At 47.1% G+C, this 18135-nt stretch overlaps 1 protein-coding gene across 1 annotated transcript in view; it reads right to left on the bottom strand.

The window, feature by feature from the left end:
• LOC135902634 (solute carrier family 22 member 6-B-like) overlaps positions 1 to 16625 on the bottom strand; it is a 67282-nt gene extending 50657 nt beyond the window's left edge. The window contains exons 1-2 of the mRNA XM_065432827.2: positions 16449 to 16625; positions 9584 to 9953 (exon numbers count right to left, since the gene is read on the bottom strand). Of these exons, the coding sequence (XP_065288899.1) occupies positions 9584 to 9922 (339 nt within the window). The 5' untranslated portion in view covers positions 9923 to 9953; positions 16449 to 16625. The remainder of the gene's footprint in view (positions 1 to 9583; positions 9954 to 16448) is intronic.
• Between the last annotated feature and the right edge of the window lie 1510 nt (positions 16626 to 18135).

Raw genomic sequence — 18135 nt, 5'->3', positions numbered from 1 at the left:
AAAGAAGGCCTCCATGCTGCTACAAAACTTCGTGCTGCTCACATTGAGTGGCATAGGCAGAAAATGAAGGTGAACCTCGCTGTTCAAACTTTGAGCTCCAGTGTTGCTGACGCCCTAGATTTCTGTCGGGAAGATTTAAAACTCCCGCAATTCAAACACTCCGAAGCAACAGTGAAGTTTATTCGCTTGTTTGACAGACTTTTTGACTACCTAAATTCACGCAACCCTATTGCAAAGAATTTCAAGGCCCCACTCCGACCTGCCAACAAGGGAACATGGATGAGTTTTTTTGAAGAAGCAAACAGCTACATAAAGGGGCTCACTGATGTAAAAGGCACGCCTGTCTTCAAGACACCAAGAAAAACTCCATTTCTTGGCTTCCTTATTACAATTGAGAGTGTAAAATGCCTGGCATCCACTCTCCTCTTGAGTGAAGCTCCTCTGTTGCGCTACCTGCTGACTTACAAGCTTTCCCAGGATCACATTGAACTCTTCTTTGCTGCTGTGCGAGCAAGAGGGGGATGGAACAATAATCCCACAGTGGCACAATTTGTATATGCATACAAGCGACTCGTCACCCGCAACCAAATCAAAGGCGGTGCAGGCAATTGCACATCTCTTGATGAGACACGCGTCCTGTACGTGTCCAGCCACATTTGTGCTGATGAGCTAGACATGGCGACAGCAAAATTGAATGGCACCGAAGACCTCATGCAACACGCTGACTTTCCAAGTGAAAGTGAACTTGATGCGGAAGTTGGAAAGCTCCCTGTATTGTCTCCCTACTTAGGAAATGTTGTACGATACATTGCTGGATTTGTGTGCCGTATGGTAGAGCGCAAGATCCCATGCACCCTATGCCACTCAGCTACTATTGCAGAGGCATGTTCTTCAGCGCTTTTGAACAGGAAGAACCGCGGAGGCCTTGCCAAGCCATCATCATCCACCTCGTATATCTGCGAGATGACCGAGAAGGTCATTCGTCTCCAGGAAAAAGTTAATGGCGGTAGCCTTTCAAAGAGACAAAATGTGGATAGCGCATTGACAGCCAAGGTCATGGTTGAGCTCTCGGCAACTCGGCTCGGCCAGCTGTATCCAGAACTGCACGAGCACATGTTTGAGTCAGCTGCTGACTCAAATCATTTTGTGCGTCTGGTTAAATGTGTCATTGGATGCTACATCAAGATTAGAATGCATCACGCTGCAAAGCAAGCAACAGCAAAGATCAACGGCCCAAACATCCGCAAGCGCTTGACGAATTTGGTACTTTTCAACCACCAATAAGGTAATGTAATATGTGATGTGAGAAAACTGCCAATTTTCGAGTGAAATAAACCATGTTTTATTTGTGTACTTATTTTGTTCCTAGTCAAGGCCTCAAACACATGTAAGTTAAGTGCATTGATGTTTTCTTCTAGTTGTTTTTCAAGACCTGAATGATGACTGGTAAAGAGATGACCATATGTAGATAGTTGTTGGTCCCTAGAAAACCATAACATACGTTCATAGGCTGCAGCCATTACCCATCAGGTTTTGGAGCTCGTTACAGGTTACCATTTCCAAGGTGGATCCAACAGCACAGCATATTGTAGCTAAGGGCTGCAGAAAGTGTTTGACCACCTGCTCTGCAACGCATATTAAAATCTTGATACGGCACTGTGGCAGGTTGGTTTAAGTTATGAAACCTCCAAAAGAGCTAACAGTGCACATAGAGGTTGGGAAGTTGAACAACACACAAATGATTTGAGGGAGGAGCCTCAGTCTGCTATCCAACATTTCAACAGACTTCTCTGGAAGACCCCTCCACCCTTCAAAGAAAGGTAAATACTGCATGTGTGCTGTGTACTCTGAAAACAGCAAAAATGCCCGGCTGTGCTAGCTCAAGCGTAGGTCTCTTGTCCCTTTTTGAAATGCCATTTAGTACTAAGTTACTGCCTAGAAACAAGCATCAGAGCGAGTTTGAGGTTATTTTTATCTTAAACGCGCTGCAAAAGCGATGAATTTTCGTTTACAATCGGCCAACTAGTTCCGACTTTAAGTAAATTCTGTTGAACTGGTTGCCTTGATCAGCCGCTTAGCGACAGGACTACCCATATTTCGTTCCATACTGTTTCAGCAGCGCGAACACGGTTAGGAAAAAAGAAGGTGGACAGGACAGAGCGCTGACATACGATTTCATACGATAGAATAACACGATCTGGCGGGCTAGTTGGTGGGAATCCATACGATTTCAGCAGCGCGAACACGGTTAGGAAAAAAGACAGAAGGCGGACAGGACAGAGCGCTGAACTATCAACACGATTTCAGCAGCGCGAGCACGGTTAGGAAAAAGGACAGAAGGCGGACAGGACGGTCCAACCACTGGGTCCAACAAGCCCGCCAGATCGTGTTATATTTCGTTCGAGCTGCTGCTGCTATTTCTAGGGAGCACTGCTACGATATACAAGCAGAAAACGTTATATTTTACGCCTTTAAACATTCACTACGTGTTCTTCCAATAGCCAATTTGAACTGTGCAGTTCTAATTGCAACAAAGCGCAAGCAAAAACGCCAACTCCGCCGTTGAAAACCGCAGCAGACGCCGACTTCCGGGACAAGCACGCACACTTTCGGTCACTTCCGGTTGCCGTGTGAGCGCGCGGCCCCGAAAGCGGCGATGCGCCATCCAGAACCCCCTAGTGGAGATCAGTGGCCAGGACGGAAAAGTCCCTTCCCTTCACTTTCGGGAAGAGCCAAGCAGTGAATAGCTCCACCGGCTGCACACGAAGTGGGGTCCGCCGACTTGTTTGCACGTGCCGTGCCTCATGAATGTGGCATCCGTGTTTCTGCGCTCCTTAATTAGCTGTGGTGCGATTCGATGTGGTCTGGGAAACTCGAAGTAGGCTCAGGAAACGGTCGCGTATCTAACAATATGCTATAGCATGGTTGTATTCTAACGATGCATGCCCCAGAGTGAGTTAAGACATGGTAGTGAAGCACCGATTTTTTTTGTGTGTGTGAATTCCAGTAACATTGTTACATAGGCTTTCGACAACCACGCAGGCCATTTCACGTTAGCTTTCACTGACTCCACAACGCTTCGAAAGTTTAGAGCAGGTTACGTAAAGAAATGTGCAGTACATGGGAAATCCTACCTATGATTACTCTGCGATGACTGCTCCAAGTGATACAAACAGGGCTGTACAGTATCGTGATAAAAGAGTATCGCGATCGTATCTTAGATATACTTTTGACTATGTATTTCTGTACCGAGATACATTTGAAAAATGTATTTGTACCTCAGTAGTGAAATGCATTTACGATGTAGCGATTATATCGCGATACTGAGCAAGACATGGTTACCTCGTTACTTATTTGGCGGAAATAGGCTTAAGGGTTCGCAGCATGTGCCATCGCTTTTTCCTTTGTCATGGTTAGAAAACGCACAGCGACACGGCATAGAAGACCACGAGTGAGACGCAGATTGGCGCTTCGTGTGCACATAACGAGCGCAGAGGAATTTTCAACAGGCTGCCGAGGCGAGAAACCAAAGTATCAAGAAAAAATCAAAGCCCCTTTGGTAAAAAAAGATGGTCGAATGCGAAGCTTTCCCCCAATGCAAACAGAATCAAAGTCCAAACCAACGACCACGCAACGAACCCAAGAAATGCTGAGCGACCCGATGCTATGCATATGTGATTTAATTGCTTGCTTAGGATTGTATTTTTTGAACGTTGAATTTGAATGAAGACATTTCCTTAAGTTGCACAGCCTTTATTTTAGATAATGTAGCCATTGGTTACACGCACACATTCACTTTCACGTACGACTGTACACTTGCGTAAGCGTACGGCAGCCTCTCCTGCGGTGGCCTGCACCCGCGGCCTACCCATGGTGACGGCCGGGAGTGCATTGATGATGATGATGTGTAGTGTTTTATGGCGCAAGGGCCAGGTTTGGCCAAAGAGCGCCATGACAAGTGGTAGTGTTAACGATGTAATATGGAAGATGTGACTTGGCTTTAAAGTGGCCTAAAAATAGTCGCTGTAAAGTGCGTAAAATCTGCGTGCTATAAAATTATGGCGATGACTAATGACGGATACTATGTACATTAAAATCCATCGTAAAAGAATGATGCAAAATAGAAAATATATAAGATTCTAAAATTCACTAGAGCACCACTGCCTCGTTAGAGCCCTTGAGACAAGGGCCTAGAGGCATGTGCTACATAAAAATTTATCACAGCGGCATTCTCTGGAAAGAGGAGACGCTACGAGTGTGTGGGGCTAATAACATGTAATACAACATCTTTCAGGAAGCCCAGGACTGCGCTGGAGTCAAACAGCGGTTCTGGGCCTACTAACATTGCTGGATGAAGGGGGATGTGCTGGCGGTATGCTAAGGGAAAATGTTTCTTTCTTTCGGATTCGGCTTTCCGACACTCCAGAAGGACGTGGAGGACGGTCAGCCTCTCCCCGCATCTACCACAGGTTGGAGGCTCGTTTCCGGTGAGTAAAAAGTTATGTGTGCCAAATGTGTGTCCTATTCTCAGACGACAGAATAGGACATCTGTCCGGCGTGATTTTATTACGGAAGGCCAGAATCCTAACTGTGGCTTTATCACGTGGAGCTTGTTATTTGTTTGCGCGTCCCATAGCCGTTGCCACTGGTTCCGTAGTTTCCTCCGTAAGAAGGGCTTCAGGTCTGTGACAGGAACTGCAGCGGTGGGATTAGCAGAATGCGATGCAACTGACGTGGCCATCTGGTCCGCTAGAACGTTACCTTCGATGCCCCTGTGACCTGGCACCCAGCATATGATGACATGCTGATTACCTATATACGCTTTACACAGAGCAGAATAAAGTTCGTTAATTACCGGATTTCTGTGGTTAGAGAATGCCATCAAGGCCTTCACAACACTAAGGGAATCCGTATATATGATTGCTTTCTGGAGTTTTGATTTCCTGACATGCTTCGCAGCCGACAGTAGTGCGTAGGCCTCAGCTGTGAAGATACTCGTTTCCGGATGCAGTACGTCGGATTCCGAGAAGGATGAACCGACGGCTGCATAGGACACCCCATCGTGTGACTTCGATGCGTCAGTGTAGAACTCCGCGCAGGAGTGTTTGTGCTGGAGTTCCCGGAAATGCATTTGGATTTCAATGTCTGAAGTGTGTTTTGTTACTTGCATGAAAGATATATCGCATTGTATGAGCTGCCACTCCCAAGGAGGTAGCAGCTTGGCTGGATGCATTAGGGGAAGCTCGAGGAGCGGAACGTGCATTTCTTCACTAAGCTCCCTCACACGCAGCGAGAAAGGCTAGCTGTCTTACGGAAGGACGATTTCGAAACAGTGTAGCATATGTCATATCATTGATGGTGTTAAAACATGGATGTTCAGGATTAGAGTGCACTTTCAAAAAATATGTTTGGCTGATGTATGTTCTCTGGATATGAAGTGACCACTCATTCGATTCTGCATATAAACTTTGTACGGGACTCGTTCTGAAAGCTCCTGTGGCTAAACGGATACCCAGATGGTGAACAGGGTCTAGCATCTTTAGCGCGCTTGGGGCGGCAGAGTTATATACCACAGCACCATAATCTAATCGTGACCGGATGATGCTTTTATAGAGATTCATTAGGCACTTTCTGTCACTACCCCATGTAGTCTGGGATAGAAGTTTGATTATGTTCATTGTTTTCAGACATATTTCTTTAATATATTTAATGTGGGGGACGAAAGTGAGTCTGTAGTCAAGTATGATACCTAGGAATTTGTGCTCTTTGCTGATAGGTATTCGTTGTCCACACAGTTCTAAGGAAGGATCCGGAACCAGGCCTCTCTTGCATTGCGTGACGTGCTTATTGCAATACAGATATATAGTTCGTCTGGGTAGCGTGGCGTTCAACCATCTTCTTTTAAGAAAGGTGCTGATTTTTTTTTTCCAGATCCTAAGACGAGCCCGTCTTCAAGCGCACTTGCTGTCTCTGATATGCGGCTCGTTCAAGAAATAGCGGTAATCTTCCAACTTTGAGAGCTTACTCGTGCGAGCTGCCGAAGCACACGCACGACACAAAAAGGACACGTGCGACGAGTCATCATCATTGTCGGTGATGAATCAAGGTCTTCATGAGTTCGAAGACGGAGACGCTTCGGCTTCTGAGCCGTCAGAACAGACCCACGTGAGAGCTGAAGTGTTTCGGTACCTATATGACCCGAGAAGAGATATCGCCATGATACAGGACTTTCCGGCCATGAAGGTGGCATTTTTTTCGTAATAACACGAACTTGTGCTCGTCTGCAGTGGTAGAGAGACTTTTCTCGTTCGCGTGTTTTGTGTTGAGGCCCAACCAACGCTGCCTAGAAGGCGACCCATTTGAGAGACTGATGTTGCTTAGTGCAATTAACGCTGCAAGAGTGAATGCGCTGCACGACTCACAATACGCTGTACTTGATGTCTTTGCGCAGCATCAACAACCTCGAAATAAGAAGTATTCCAGTATCGGTATTCTTGTATCTGTATTGCTGTCTGTTCCGGATACTTTTTTTAATCTTTCTGCAAGTATCTGCGAAATATTCCGTTACGTTTAAGACAAATGTATCGCAGTATCTATTTTAGGCTTCCAACACGTGTATTTTTATAGCTGTATTCCGGAATACTTTTCGTAGTATCTCTACCCAGCCCTTGATATATATACAATATTGCTTCCCTGCTTATTGTGGACATGCTTTCCTCCCTCTCCACCTGTAATGAATGCCCTCTTTCATGCAACCTTATACTGCGGAGACACCAACAGTGCGAAACTTGTGCAACTGTGCTTGAGTAGCAATATCTTGGCATGGGGCAAGCAGAAAAAGAACGCGAAGATGGAGGTTAGTGAATGAGTGGAGTGAAAAACAAGTGCAATAATCGCCTTGCACAGAAATCGTAATAATCTACAGTCAATAGAGTAGTCGAGTGAATTGTTAAATTGCAAGTTTCATCGTGGACTTGGTAACAAAACGTTCTTGATCAGTATGACCATGACTTTCGTACTTCGAACATTGAAAGAACGATAGAAGGGCAAACGTATTTAAATCATTTTTTTAGTAAATGGCTTTCAGGAAGAACGCTAAATGACGCGTGTTTGAAGCAAAGCTTGATGGCAATAACAAGCAGCATTAACAGGCCAGCGCGGACAGCAACCGTCAATTGCTGCATGCAGGCTGCGTGCTTAGGATTGCGCGAGAGTCTCTAGCAGTGTCAAAGAGTTTCTAGTTCTTCCGGTGGCAGTGGAGTTCTTAATGTTTTCTAGAAATACCGGGAGGGAGAGGGTGTATGTCCTATGTACCTTTTAAGCATATTGAACAGTCGGTGCCTCTTCAACATTGCTGTTCGCAGTATGAAATAATGACATCGAAGAGTCGCTGAGCACACCCTTCCTTTTATGGGTCTGGTGACCGTACACCCGGAGTAGAGATTTAGTTAGACAAACAAAAAGTATAAGCTTTCGTTCAATAAAAAAATACATGACTGATGGTGGGTTTTGAGGATATTTCCACTGCAGCAGCACTCCGAAGCTCTACAGATTACCTAACTTTCTTCACTGTACACTGGCGCTTTCTTCAATGACGGCTTGGAGTGAGGAAAGGCCGAAGAAGCAATCTAATTCTGTTCTCATGCGTCGAGAAAGGCCATTTAAGACGCAAATGGATTCACAATGTAAACACTAACTTTCAGTTTTGTGCCTATATAAGATTGAAGGATGCAGTACCATAGCATGTACGACATGCCGAGACTTGCCATGACCAGCGCACGGGCGATCTTAATGCTAGCGTCGGTATCCCCATCTTAAGGAAGGTGAATGCCAACGATTAGGACCTGACTATTTTCAGTCTATGTATTGTCTTGTCTGGTGCACTCCAAGGGCCTTGTCTAGTGTTACGTCTCAACACCACAAAGGCGTTAATTATATGTTTGCCACGAGGCAAACCCCCACCCATCCATAAGCGCCTATCCAGACGTCAACGCAGCGTGGACATCGACTGTTCACGGATCCACAAAAGGCCACTGCACCCACCACTACCTGACAGCCTGAACTAATGATGAGGGGGGCCAACATCAAATGCTACCGCACAACGACAACCTCGGATTCGCAGGTTGCTATCCTGCCGCACATTCCATACCATCGGGCTTCGGAGGTGGCGTTACTGTGGAGCGTTGCGATAGCATGGGCGTGGTATCGCAACGGATTCGACGATTGTGATTTGCTTCTAGACGGGCTTCAGATTCCCTAGTCGTCTCGCTTAGGGAAGACGAGGGTACTAAAAGCGGAGACTTTTCGTGCAGTAGGAGAGAGGGTCCTGATGTGAATTCGGACGTTTAACTTGCTCCTGCATGGATTGGGCTTCCGTAACTGGAGCCGTGTAACTAAGGCAATGAACCCTTTCCCCTTCATTCCTACTACTGGACGTACTCGTTGATGGGCTTGGCGGATATTTTGCCCTAACGCCAGCCTAAGCCGCAACACAGGAAGCATGAAGACCTCCTCGCCTAAGGTAGAGAAGTAGTGTGGACAAAGGAACGTTTCGGTCAGCGCTAAGCTCTACGGTATCAACTTCGGGCCACAACTATCGTTTCCCAGACACCAGATATGTGTCCTAGGATCAGTTAATATAACCGCCTCACAAACGTTATCGTGTCATATCAGATGGTCCCCCAAGCTCAATGAAAACTAGTTATTAAGTGCGACGGCATTCATCATGAAAGTTTCTTAGGACCGTTTTCAAGGAAAAGAGGCTCTTGCTTGCCAGAAGGCACAGTCGCCTTAGAAATATCGCCATACGTGAAGGCGTCGCTTGAGTAGTGGAAGTCCCCTAGGGCCGTAGTTGACCTCGTTCATTTGCTAGCGAAGACCGGAATGATCGCCCATTTCGTATGTCCAATGCTCTTTCAGTCGCCATGAGCACTTTGGTGGAACGCCGGCCGTTTCTATTAGAAATTGGTTTTCATTCAGCCTCAGGGTTCTTCGGCACTAATGAAGTGAAAGCTACAGAAAACACGGAAGAGAACATCGATCATCTCGCCTTCAATATTTTAAGTTATGCATAAGAAACTAGGCTGCATGCCACCAGGAGCAAAATGTAAAGAAGTTGAGCTTCAAGTTTTTAGGTAACGCGCAAAGGCACAGTTAGCATATGAGAGGCGTAGCGTAGCTCACCAGTACATATATACGTTCGAAAGATCTAGCTGAAGCAACATGTATCAACTTGTAAACGCTGGACATAGCCGAGCTGCCAACGTCACGTGAACATTATAGTCGTAACAGATTCATATGTTAAAGATGGTGCACATATACACAATAGTTCCTGCATCCCGAGTTGCCAAAGAGTGCCTGCGACAAGGAGCGATGCTTTAAAACATAAACGTACACCTAACTATGGCTTAGCTGCCGTTCGAGCTTATGGGTTTCACGGTACCTTTGTTTTCTGTTACTACTGCATGTCGCGACTACCATTCTGCCGGCACCACAAGACATCTTGCTGTTGCTGTCAACCTAGTAATAATGTAAGAGTTGCCGGCCCGCATTGTGGCGTAAAATAGTATCAGTAAGAGCTCACCATTTCAGTGCCCGAGGGCCAAAACTCGGAGTGGTCGTATTCCCATGAATTGCACGAAACCACTGAAAGGTTGTCAAACCCGCCGTTGTCTGAAATGGCGTAGCGCACACACGAGTAGTCTTCTACCCCAGAGCCTCCATGTGGGATGGCTTCAGCCTTCCACTGCTGTGCGTCCCAGTGTGCGTAAGCAGGCGGTCGCGCGCACCAGTGCTCCACCTCAGGGAAGATGAACGAGGCGCATAGGTTGTTGATGGCCAGCATCATGCCCCGGTACATGGATAGCACCAGCATCACGTTCTGGTAGATGCCCGTCTCACCAATGAGGTCGGTCACCTCCATGACCTCTGACTGGGTTGAAAGGCTCAAGTCACTGCATAAATCGAACGCATCACCGTATGAATTGACTGTGCGTGAGAAAGTACAACAGCTGCATTGAATGATCTGCAGTTAAATCGATTGATATCCGAATTAGAACCTGCCGTGAACATTCCAAACTTTGCATCCAAGCTTCTTTGCGTAGCACGTTTCATAGAAATGGCGAGTCTAATTACGTAAAAGGTCCCTTAGAAATTCCTGTTGACAAACATTAGGTGGTGCAATTTGTCGGCAACGTCATAACATTTCTAGAGACACGAAAATTGATAGAATTTGAACTGTTACATTAAAATTAGTGTAGTTCAGAGGCTGAAAATGAATGCGATGAACTTAGCGTCTCCACTGTACAGCGGTTTCCTCTATAAACCACATATGCTTCTAAATTTGTGGTGCTTATTTTTTCACAAAAAACTACGAATGCTTATCGACGTTTATTCGACTTCATTAAGGAATTAGGTGCGATGCACCGCTAAGATTATCCGAAGATGGCCATCTCAGGCGAAGAAAAAAATGTCTCAGGTGCCCAGCAGCAACAGCCTCCCAACTTCGGGCCTTCATAGCGCACTCCTGACGCTATGTACCACGCTATATACAGTCACGTGCAATATCACTTGCAACACTGGTGCCCGTGGTCGAAGGGGCTCCAAGACTGTACGGCTGCGCAGACACAGAGCAAGTTCCAGACCTAAACACAGCTTCAATTAGCGGTGTTTATTAAACCGCCATTGCGCATGTCCGAGGCACTCCGCAGCCCTGGAGCCCCTCCGACCACGAACAAGAGTGTTGCAAGTCATTTTACACGCGACTGTACATGCACAGATCAGCGTATCCTCTGTATCAGGAACCGCACCCCCTGCTGTTAACTGCGCAACCGGTGCCGCATTGGGCCCGTTTCAGGAGAAATTGATCATTTGAACATCATGCCTGCCAGCTATAGCAACAAATAAAATAAATTCTCGGGATTTACGTGCCAAAGGCACCATCTGATTGCGAGGCACGCTGTAGACTGAAGGACTCGGGATTAATTTTGACCACCTGGGCTTCAACTTGTACTTGTACACGAGCTGTTTTGCATTTCACCCTCATCAATATGTGGCGGCCGCGGCAGGGAGTGGACCCGGGACCTCTAGCTAAGCAGAGCAACGTAAGCCAGTGGGCTACCGCAGCTGACGTTGCTTATTTTTAACAGCTAGGTCGCATCACATAGAATACTGCCAGTTAGTGTGGGGCACGACGACCCTATTCAATATCTGTAACCTGCACATGGCAATTCGTGTCATGAATTTCCCCCACAAACGTCACGCTAGAAGAACTCCTTTGACAGCATTTCTTGCTGAAAAAAAAAAGGAAAGGCGTTACTCCTCTCACTCAAGATTGGGAACTTCCGCGAACTAGAACCAGCTACGGAAAACCGATGTTGCGCTACCTATTACCGCACAAATTATACTTTATTAGCCTGTGTGTTTTTACAGTGAAGCTGTTAAGGGCAAGTTCCCCAGGATAGTGCCCGTGCATAGACAAAATCCTTAAGATAGTGCAATGCGGAGCCGACCTGCGGCGGGGGTTAAGCAGGCGTGAAGCACTCCCCACACGTGTGCCGATCCCGAAGGTAGTCCAATACTTGGCCGACCCGCTGCGGAGGTGCAGTTCGCCATTACACACCTATACACAGCTTCGCTGATCATTCTTCACTGAGTGGAAGGGCACCGAGTTTTCTACTAAAACTTCACGAATAAAAAGCTGACCAAAAAATATTGTAATATCTGTATGTCTGCAACTAGACCCTCGCGAATTTTCGAATTTTGCTGACTGTACTACAATTTGTCTCAACTGAAATTTCAATTTTTCGTGTTTGCATTCGTGCCTTTCTTTACTTTTGTTAGTATGCTACTTTGTATAAACATGTGTTTCAGTAATATAAAAAAATTGGTATGCTTATATTTTTCTTTGTTTCGTTAAGGTAAGCAGTCTGTTTTACGCTGATGTGCCCGTTCCTCTGTGCCAAGTTAATGGACCGCAGGCCCCGTCAAGTCGATTTGTGGCATTTAGTCCACAGCCCTCAACATCTGTTTTTCGGATTGCGATGTTGAATAAGGTAATGTGTCGTCGAGCGGAATACGGGCGGAAAGAAACGATGTGGACAGGACAAACGCTCTGTCCTGTCCACATCGCGTCGTTTCACTCTAATATTCCTCTCAACGACACAACATGATACCCCATCTGGCCTAACAGTTAACGATTCTGAAATGAAGTGAATTGGATTTGATTTATATGTATTTCGCAATGAGCTATGACACCGGCGTACCAAGGACATTCCGGCAGATGTTTTGAGCAATAATCTTGCTTTTTCCTATAGGGGGGGGGGGGGGGGGAATTTAACAGCACTTGAGGGGCAATACCGCTACACCCGTGGCTACACACCAGGGAAAGTTTTGTTTAATACCAAAATCACGAAATGTTACAAGGAACTGCAAAAAAGAAACTTTTGGAGCATGAAATACGGGAAAACACGAAATATCGTCCCCGTTGATGCATCTATCCTCCGATCGAACAGTTGCTACACCTTCGTACGACTACTACATTTCTAACCTATATCCGAGAGTTTCATGCTTCAATACTTGCGGTAGCTGCACTGTCCACAGTCTAGAGACCGCAGGAGCTGCGGCCAAACTGCATCGCTGCACTCTCGAGCAGTGGTGAGTGCGTTCGAACCCCACGTATGTCGAAGCCGCGCATGTCCTTTTTCTATCTGTCAGCCTGCTCGTTCGCTGGTCTTAGAGCGCTCACGAGATCGATGTCGAGAGCAACCTTGAAGCAACATCTCATGTGAAGCGGTGGAAGAAAGAGGGAGCGATACGGGCCCGGCAGACTGCGAGGGCGCGAAGGCTGGTGCCTTGGTGCGGACTCCCGGCACGCCGACTGTTCGTGATCGGTTGATCCGAGTTTCAGGAGGCACGGCCCAGTGAAATAAATTGTAAAGGGAGCTGCAGCAGGGAACGGAAGCTTGCGAAGGTCTGCATGAGGCCCCACATGTGCTTTTGCAGTCATCGAATGAACTCCGTTTTAATGCGATTAGCATTCTTTGCCTGCTTCAGCCGGTTTTGAACCTATCTATCTAGCCGCTTACTCAAACACAGACGTCAAACTTTTCTACCAGCTTGGGCCACTAGGTACGTGCTCGTGGTCGCAATACCGTCATGGTCGTTGTATCGTTGTCGTTCCAGCTTTTGTCATTTTACTCTCGTGATGCCATCATAGCACGTCATCGACGTCAAACATTCGTCATGCATTCGCTGTCACACCACCATCTTGATACCCCCGGCGTCGCTCAGTCGTCGTCACTCCAGCTTCGTCATCGTCCCTCCAACCAAATTCTCAGAATCACCACCACAGGTGCTAAATAAACGTGACTTCAGGAACAGTGCATCGCTACCTTGCTCAAATGCTAATCGCATTACCATTGACAGTCACTGTGAGAAGAGTTCCGCTGTAATTTTGGGGGCAATGTGACACCACGCGTGTTTAGTTTTATACTGGCTATCTACGCTGGCTATAAAAATGTGAGCCTTACCTCGTGTAATGTAATAACTTGCTGTCGCTCCCAATGCTTCACCCTTCGAGACTAACTGCGAAATTTTCTTTCTAAGTAAATAATTAGCTGTTAATTTTTTCTTAGTCCTCCCAAGCAGCTTCGTTGGGTGTCGTTGCCGCATGTTTCCGGAATATATTTGGAATGGCTGCCCAAAGTCAATAGATTGCCCATAAATCCTTTTCTTAGCGGAAATTTGCTAGTTTGCTTATAGGCGAAGTCACTTTGACGAAGAGTTGCAAGAAACGGAAACTGATGTTTTGAATTACGACTAGAAGATGGACGCTTCTGCGAAGCACGCGCGTCTGGAACGCAGACGCACCACCATTATAGAGAGCAAGCACAGCGATGCAGCTTGGCCTCCACTTCCGTGTTCTCTAGAATGTTACCCTCGGCAGTACGTTTCGTCAACGTCATAAGTGAAAAAAAAGAATGCAACTTTGGGGTTTTACGGCGCCAAAACCACGAACTGAGTATGAGACAGCGGTAGTGGCGTACTCGATCAAATTCAACTACCTGTGGTTCTTTAACGTGTACCTTGTTTTGAGGCGGCAACAACAGCAACAACGTGTGCCTAAATCTATATACAGCCCGCATCACAGCTGTATCGAGCAAACACACCAGTGCCCATTAGTACGCTTCCGATTCCCTTTCAGTCGCCTACAGGAGCAAGTTCGAACGGCAGTTTCTTCTGAGCATGCACTGCAAGACGGACAGGTTTTGGCCACTTGCGGTTATAACTATGTCCCTCACGCTGTTCCCATTGGCTGGTGACTCCGGCCGATGAGAGCACGCACGAGCGCGTGATATTTTGTCGTGGTACGAGCGGTCGCGTGGTCTTGCCATCACACGTGGTGATAAAGAACAGTTCCTGCAGCTTGGCGTAAGGTGCCTCTATAACCTGGCGCCTATCCCGGCTCCCCCTGTCGTCGGGCATAATCATCAGGAAAGGGGGGGGGGGAGGGGGGGCTGCGCAAGGCAATCCTGACAGTGAGTGGTGAAGCCCTGTCTAAGGTCGATCCAAATAGGTTTTTGTTCAGTAATACGGGACAGATTCATTCAACAAAAATAAAATTCCTTATCAATTTTATATATACGTGACGAGTAAAGAGAAGACAACTTTTTATCATTGTCAACAAATCGCCCATCGTAAGAGCTTCGCGCCGCTATCGCTTGCAAAGCAATGTAGCTCTTGAAGTGTGCATGAAGGCGCGCTCATAAAGTTCTCATGTTAGAATACGCCCCCTTCACACGTTGTGCTGTTTTGCTTGTCGACGTTTGTCTGAATTTGGTGACGCGGGTAACTCCATCGTTTCTCAACCTGTTTAGTCAAAAGGAGTGAGTTACGACCACCAGATAATTGCTTACTTTAGTTCTTTTCGTACGACTGCGTAGGCCAACGGACTTGGCGTCCGACGATAGAACCAGCACTACACCTAAACCTTTCGTCGGCCTCTAAAGAAAGTATATTCTGTTCAGGGGTGCGATTTTGACACCCGTACGGCTTACCTTTTCTTGCATCGTTTTCCGCGCTGAAAGCTCGAAACGCCCATCAAGTCGAATGGCGGGGCATATGAATATACAGCTCTACTGACAGGCCACCAAAACAAATTTCGCGCCTTTGAGAACAAAACAATTTCACTTCTATTTTTATCGAATATGGCACCACATTTCTCTTTCCACTGGAAGTGTTCCCACCTCACACAGACGGCGTTAAGCCCCATGAACCGCTGGGCTTTATGAAGCGCCAATGAAACGTCATGTTTTGAACGTATAGGCTTCTATGGGAGCTCTGCTGCCAGGTATATTTACCTTGCCCTGTCCGCCTGTTAGCGCATTCTCAGAAGCAACTATGTCGTTCCAGCTTTACCCGGTAGGTGGCGCTAAGGGTCTTGGCAGCATAATGCGGCAGCGCATCGCTTCCGCGCTCTATTAAGCAGCCGTGACGGGGACTGCACACGAGCGCGTTTGCATTTCACGCAGAACGAAACGCGGCCACCGCAGCTGGGATCGAACCCGCGACCTCGAGAGCGCAACGCCATAGCCACTGGGCTGCCGCGGCGGGTGAGCCAAACGTTGAGCACTTGAGCAAACTCGAGCAGTACGAGGAAAGCGTAAAACAGCCAAGCGTCAGCAGTTCGTAACCATGTCTCAACGAAAAAAAATTGCAAGTGTCCTTGCGCAAGTAGCCATTTCAGTATGGAAGGAATCCTATTTTGAGGAAGCTTGTAAATGGCTTTGCACACTCGCAAATGGCATGTATAACAGTGAAGGAACTTCATGTAAATATGAACTGATCCCACAAAGTAAGCATTTATTGACGCGCACTTAGGTGCCTTCACACGAGGGGTAAAGTAAATGGGACAGACGCTCGAAGAAAATTATGCGCAAAAATATTGGAACAGCGATGCTGTAGCCGGTAGCAAGTTCAGAGAAAATGAAACATGGGCCTTTTAAAAAATGGTGCGTGTACGTTCGAGCACTGACAAATGGACTTTTCCTGTGACTGGCACGCAGTTGTCGACCTCTTTCTTATGCTCTTCAACGCATACTGAACGAACACCAACACACAATTATGAAACATCGTTCCAGCGCACAATTGAACATGGACGAAAAGAGAAAGACAACACGAACGCCAGTGTTGTCTCCGGCGTTCGTGTTGTCTTTCCCTTTTCGTCCATGTTCAATTGTGCGCTGGAACGATGTTTCATAATGCTAATCACAACAAACTAGCCCAGCTGTCCATACTTAACCTACACACAAGTAAGGCTATACCACTAAGTATGCGTTTCCCATGCCTCTTCCTGTCATCTCCTTTAAAAAAAAAACACAAAGTGTAAGCACACGTTACATCTAAAGTAACAACACGCGCATCAGAACATGTAATAAAATAGGACATACCGTGTTCCTTCGGGAGTAGAATTTCTCGGTTCAAACTGGGCCCGTCGCACAGCGTGGAAGTGTGGCGAAGGAGCGGCTCAACTTCGTCCCTCCGTCGGTAACTGGAAGAAATCGTCTGCGCGCAGCGCCTTCTGCTTCCTTTGTGTCAGCATGACTTACCACACAACCCATTCACTAAGCCAAGCGTAGATTTGATAACGTCGCACTAAGCAGGCAGGACAACTGACTTTACGCACAGCGTGACGTGTTCTTTTCGCATCCATCGAATGCAGTATCTTGGAATCTTCGACTTGCACCATGGGAGGCACGAAAAAAAAATCGGAACTCCTTTCTTAAAGAAAGATGGTTGAACGCGAAGCTTTCCCCCAATGCAAACTGAATCAAAGTCTAATTCCAAATCCAAATAAAGTAATAATAAATTATAGGGTTTTACGCGCCAAATCCACGATCTGATTATGAGACATGCCGTAGTGGGGGACTCCAGAAATTTGGACCGCCGGAAGTTCCTTCACGTGCATCTAAACCTAAGTACATGGGTGTTTTCGCATTTAGCCCCCATCGAAACGAGGCCGCCGTGACTGGGACTCGATCCCGCGATCTCGTGCTTAAGTGCAAAGCCAACGGCCATGCAACGAACCCAAGAAATGCTAAGCGACCCGGTGCTATCGTGATTTGATTGCTTGTGTAGGATTGCATTTTTGAGCGTTGAATGAAGACATATTTCGTTAAGTTGCATAGCCTTTATTTCAGATCATGTAGCCGTTGATTACACGCACTCACCCCCACTTTCACGGACGACCCGCCGTGGTTGCTCAGTGACTATGGTGTTGGGCTGCTAAGCACGGGGTCGCGGGATCGTACCCGGCCACGGCGGCCGCATTTCCATGGGGGCTAAACGCGAAGACATCCGTGTACTTAGATTTAGGTGCATGTTAAAGATTCCCAGGAGGTCGAAATTTCTGGAGTCCTCCACTACGGCGTGCCTCATAATGAGAAAATGGTCTTGGCACGTAAAACCCCATAATTCAATTTTAACTTTCACGGACGACTCTATACTTGCACAGTATTGCCTTGTGATCGCTGTGGTAAACGGTCAGAGGCGTGACGCGCGTAATGCCATGCAGATATATACGGTTCGTCTGGGTAGCGTGGCGTTCAACCGTGTTTAAGAAAGGGGCTTTGTTTTTTTTCTCCAGATCCTAAGACGAGCCCATGTACACAGGGCCGCGCTGTCTTCGATAAGCGGGGAAGCTCAGTTAATCGCGACAGGGGTGGTGTCATGCCTAGCAGACGCAACTTGCGCTTCCAGTGAACTTTGTGCGCTACTCTAGCTGAACTCGTCGCTTCGTGCAGTTATCAGGCACTCACCGGCCGGCCAGTCGACGCTGGCGCGATACTGCGAATGTAAGCTGTAGTGTTCTACGCAGATGTGTAAGTTGGCTTTCCTGCAGTGCGTTTTCGGCGCTCAAGGACGAATCAGTGAGACATAGCAAGCTCCGCTTCAATTGGCAGTTTAGTCTGGCGTCCGTAACCACCCACGTATGCAGCGCGAGAGGTTGTGCGCGCGTAGCGAAGCGCGCGCGCACGATACGGCAGTAGTGGGCCGGACGCGAAAGTTTAGAAGGGGATTGATGACTTGCATGAGTATAGAACCAGTAGTGTGCTACTGAGCGCCGCGATATGCCAC

This window comes from Dermacentor albipictus, chromosome 1, assembly GCF_038994185.2.
Source record: "Dermacentor albipictus isolate Rhodes 1998 colony chromosome 1, USDA_Dalb.pri_finalv2, whole genome shotgun sequence".
Classification (NCBI taxonomy): domain Eukaryota; kingdom Metazoa; phylum Arthropoda; class Arachnida; order Ixodida; family Ixodidae; genus Dermacentor; species Dermacentor albipictus.
Note: the sequence above shows the minus strand (reverse complement) of the source record. Positions and strands in the feature narration are given on the sequence as shown.